The sequence below is a fragment of the Lipotes vexillifer genome, unplaced genomic scaffold (assembly GCF_000442215.2).
Source record: "Lipotes vexillifer unplaced genomic scaffold, Lipotes_vexillifer_v1.1 scaffold629, whole genome shotgun sequence".
NCBI classification, from domain to species: domain Eukaryota; kingdom Metazoa; phylum Chordata; class Mammalia; order Artiodactyla; family Lipotidae; genus Lipotes; species Lipotes vexillifer.
Window position 1 is genome coordinate 233,345 of NW_006774188.1, and position 4,874 is coordinate 238,218.

Here is a 4,874-nt window from a genome sequence, read left to right on the forward strand (position 1 = left end):
CCCCCAGCGGGGCATTCCTGAGCTGGAGGGTGTCCTGAATGTAGGAAACTGAGCTGCCTCTGTGCCAAACTGCAAGTCAGATCAACCTGGGGTCACGCCTTATTTAGAGTTTTTCTAATTGTGTGCATTTTCTTCCCAAAATTTCCTGTTAAAAGATTTTTAATTCAGCAGGTCAGAAACAGAAAATGGAGAAAGGGGCTCTGTGTGCCCATTGTAGGGGGCAGGTATGATGGCTCATTCATTCACTCATTCACTTCACGCATTTTCATTGAACACCTGCACGCCAGACCCTGTGCTAGGCACCAGGAATGGTTAGAAAAAGTAGACACTATTCCTGCCATCCTAGCCAAGGAGGCAGTCATCAGTCAAATCATCAGCCAAATAACTACAAAACCACAGTTTGTCGGCAGTGAGGCCAGGAGGAAGCTGGAGAGCCCAGAAGAGTGAGGAGGGCCTTGGAGGGAGTGGTTACAGGCCAGACTCTGCCTGCCTACCTTCTTCTTTTTGAAATTCTTAGCTTATTTGTAATAATTTTTACACTATAAAATAACACAGTGTTATATTTAAAGAGTGGCCGTAATGTAATAAAAGGCAAGAACCCAATTATTTTTTTTCCCTAATAACCTCTAATCTTTTTTGACAGAGTATTTTTTTAATCAATTAATTAATTAATTTTTGGCTGTGTTGGGTCTTCGTTTCTGTGCGAGGGCTTTCTCTAGTTGTGGCAAGCAGGGGCCTCTCTTCATCGCGGTGCGCGGGCCCCTCACCATCGTGGCCTCTCTTGTTGCGGAGCACAGGCTCCAGACGCGCAGGCTCAGTAGTTGTGGCTCACGGGCCCAGTTGCTCCGTGGCATGTGGGATCTTCCCAGACCAGGGCTCGAACCCGTGTCCCCTGCATTGGCAGGCAGATTCTCAACCGCTGCGCCATCAGGGAAACCCAAGAACCCAATTATTGATTGGTAGGTGAGAAGTGGTATCTCAGCTGCTTGAGGTCTCTGTGTGCCTGTTGGTGACTTGTCAGTGACGGTTTCCTTCCCGCTGTTTCTTACACCCAACTGGCAGGTTCAGGCCTACCTGACGTGTTGCAAGCTGCGTTCTGCCTACTTGATCGCCGTGAAGCAAGAACACTCACGGGCCGCGGTCCTTGTCCAGCAGGTGCAGCAGGCCGCCAAGAGCAGTGGGGACGCAGTAGTGCAAGACATCTGCTCCCAGTGGCTTCTGACGAGCCACAGCCGGGGTGCCCATGGCTCGGGCTCCAGGAAGTGACCCTGGACTACGGGGCCTGACAACCGTGGGAGGGGAGTGATGGACATGCTTCCAGCTCTTTCCTCCTGTGGGATGGGACTTCCCTGGCTCCACCCCAGGTGGGAAAGAGCTGGAATTGGACCCGACTTGCCATCCTGGGCAAAGACAGGACCTTTCACACAAGTGCCATGTTTCTGTAAAATTGTGGAGTCTGTGTTTGTCTGGAGATGGCCAGTTCTTTCTACCTCAGAGTGAGTGTGTGTGTGTGCACGCTCTTTGCGCTCATGTTCACGCCCAAGCATTTCTGAACAAATGAAACTCTCCCCCCACTGCAAAGAGGCACTTTACTTTAGACTTCTGCCTGTCTGAAAACCTTCCCCGCGTTTTTGGTTCTTAACCCGGGTTCATCCTGTTTGTACACAGTTCCCTCTGTGTGGAGATGTTCCAGTAGCTCCTCATGACTAGAAGGGTTTTAACAGAGAATTATAGAGCAGCATCAAAAGGATTTCCTCTTCCCTCCTTCCCTTCCCCAAATTCAGAGATGGCTTTAGGGCAGTTGCTTCCTGTGGTATAAAACCATTCTGTGTCTCTCCTCTCACAAGCACAAGAGTTACCATGAATCTTTGGAAGGTGGTCTGAACAGAAAGGTGCTCAGGTGCTGGCATCTGAAAGCTGTGGCTGCCTGTACACGTGATGGGGTCTGGAGCCCTACACATGGGCAGGAGGGGTGCCATCACGTTTATCCACAGGGAGAGAAAAGGGAACCTCTCCAAACAGGATTGCAGGAGGGTTGTTTACAAGCAAAGAACTGGCCTTTGTCAATATCCCTGCTGCAAAGTGAGAGAAAGTAGCTTCCTCTCTGAGAGTCTGGGGAGAGAAACAGTAGCCAAGACCCTGGAACTGAATGGCTGGACTTTGCCTGTTTGAGTTACCGTCCTATATGTGCCCCTTAAATTGGTTAGGAAATCACTTCCTCTTCCCTCCTGCTTCTCTTCAGTCTCTTCGGAGCAGAAGGATGGACACGCAGAGACCCAAGGTCATTGAGAAGGCAGTGCACTTCTTTGTCTTAACAAAGGGAGTCATGGGTTCACTTTGAAGTTGGGCCAGCGGACAAGAATTAAACAAGGGGGACTTCCCTGTGGCTCAGTGGTTAAGAATCCGCCTGCCAATGCAGGGAACATAGCTTCGAGCCCTGGTCCGGGAAGATCCCACATGCCACGGAGCAGCTAAGCCCATGCGCCACAGCTACTGAGCCTGCACTCTAGAGCCCGCGAGCCACAGCTACTGAAGCCTGCATGCCTAGAGCCCGTGCTCTGCAACAAGAGAAGCCACTGCAATGAGAAGCCCGTGCACCGCGATGAAGAGTAGCCCCCGCTCTCCGCAACTAGAGAAAACCCGTGCGCAGCAACAAAGGCCCAACTCAGCCATAAATAAATAAATTTATTTTTAAAAAAGAAGAATTAAACAAGGGGATGGTGAAATAGGTCATGTCCAGTTGGGCAACTAGGTGAAGTGCTCCTTTAATAAGCATTGGTCTGTCTTCCCACCAGAGATGTGACAGCGTTTTGGAAAAGGTCTGCCATAGTCCATGACTTGGATTTGCAAATGAGGGGTGTGAGGAAAGGTCTGCAGCTGCGAGCCTCCCACCAGCCAGAGCTCAGCCTGTCGATCTCACGTTTGCTGCTGAGAGAAACGGGAGCTAGAAGCCAAAGTCACTATTTCTGGCGCTTAGAAACCCTGTGGATTTCCCTCTGAACCAGGTTTTTTTAATAGTAAAATAAACAACTGTAAGAGCATCTGTCAGATTCAAAGTTTTGGTCCTCTTAGGGAGGGGAGAGACTGAAAAGAAAATACTAGACCCCTTTATGGGAAAGTGTGACAAGTGGCTTTGAGTCATAGAATGCATCTGTCTCCCAGAAAACATCATTTCCTGGCATCTGCTTGCCCTTCTGAGGGTGCCCTTTTTGCACTGAACATAAGCACTTTATATAAATGGGTTGCAAATCTTACAGCCCTTAATTTGGGATGTTAAGACCAGATTTTCCTGACTCTCAATTAGTTGAACTATAAAATAGGCAGCCATTGACTAGACTGACATAAGATGAGGCTAAAGGCTTTTGGGCATCAGGCTGTGGTCTTCGGCAGAAAACAAAATAACAAACTAATGGACACGTCAAGGGGTTGAATGTTTTACTATAAGCAAGTCTTAATAAAGTGTCTGTCCCACAAGTTCTTGGCTTCATGGCTCCTTTGTGCTGTCTTGCTCTTATCCTTCCCTTCCTTCATGCCTTGTGTTCTGTGTAGAGAGAAAAGGTGAGTGGGAAACATGAGATGGCCTTCAACTCCTGAACTTCTCTAAATGATTCCCATCATAACTCAGGACTGTGGTTAGGATTTATCTCAAGATTCCTAATATGTTAAAAACTATTAGTGTACTCTCTGCCACCAGGAAACTGTTTTGCTTCATTCAGAGTGGTGGGTGGAGGTAGGTTATACATTCACCAGGTATAGAAGGCAAATGAAAAGTCCCTCCCATCCCTGTCCCCTTAGCCCAGTCCCCTCCCAGAGGCCACCGGGGTGACCAGTTTCTAACGTATAGTTCCAGAGCTATTTTATGCATAAAGAAGCAGTAATGCCTAAAGTATTTCGTGGTGAAGATACACCATAATTATTTAACCAGTCTCTGTTGATGGACATTTTAGGTCGTTGCCATCTTTGCCACAACAGATTATGCTGCAGGGAATCATCTTGTCTCGAATACCCTGGGTCAGAGGATATGTGCATTTGGTAAATATTGTCAGTTGCCTTCCAAAGAGGTCATGGCAATTCACTCTCCCACCAGCACTGTAGGACAGTGCCTGCTTTCCCACAGTTATCAAACTTTGTATATCTTTGCCAGGCTGAGAATGAAAAATGGAACTCTGAAGTTTTTTTTCAAGCTGTTAGTTCTATGTATCTTTTTAATAGCAACCAAACTGTGACTCTTTGAAACCAGGTGTAGGGTCTTTGGGGAAAGTAGAACTCAAGTTGGGCTTAGATAGTTTTCTTGCCACCCTCTGACAGCACACATGTGCAGTATGATACTTGAACCATGGACAGTAACATTGCTGCCATTATCACCTTTCCCCAGAAACATGATCTCATCCAATTTCTCATTTAAAAAAATAAACAAAACTTCAAAAACAAACACAACAAACAAAAAGTAATGAAGAAAGTAGACTGAAAACCACCTGTTTGGGATCTGGCACAAAGATGCGTCACAACAAAGGAAATTGGAACACCCAACCTAAACCTAGGATAGAGGACGCTGACTACGTTTAGAAGCCTGAGACATTCCAAATTTACCAGATATCTTTGGCTGGAACTTAAGTGAAGTAGGTCAAATGCTGTCAGACTTTTCATGATCAAGCAACCAAATGTCAATAGTCACAGTTACCCTGAGGGAAATGGCCTGTTCTTGGTCATCATCCTCTCTTCCACAGTAATGATATTGAGTAACCCATCCTTGAAACCTCCGATTCCACAACAAATTTATTCAACATCTAGTTTACTGAAGGGCTTCTTTGGTGGAGCGCTTTCCTGCTCCCTATTTCTTCACATTCTTATTTCTGCTTGGAACTCCTTAACCA

At 46.9% G+C, this 4,874-nt stretch overlaps 1 protein-coding gene across 1 annotated transcript in view; it reads left to right on the forward strand.

Moving 5' to 3' along the window:
• The window catches only part of ZFYVE26 (zinc finger FYVE-type containing 26), a 60,808-nt gene extending 59,542 nt beyond the window's left edge, over positions 1–1,266 (forward strand). The window contains exon 41 of the mRNA XM_007449003.1: positions 1,063–1,266. Within this exon, the coding sequence (XP_007449065.1) occupies positions 1,063–1,266 (204 nt within the window). The remainder of the gene's footprint in view (positions 1–1,062) is intronic.
• Positions 1,267–4,874: the final 3,608 nt, after the last annotated feature.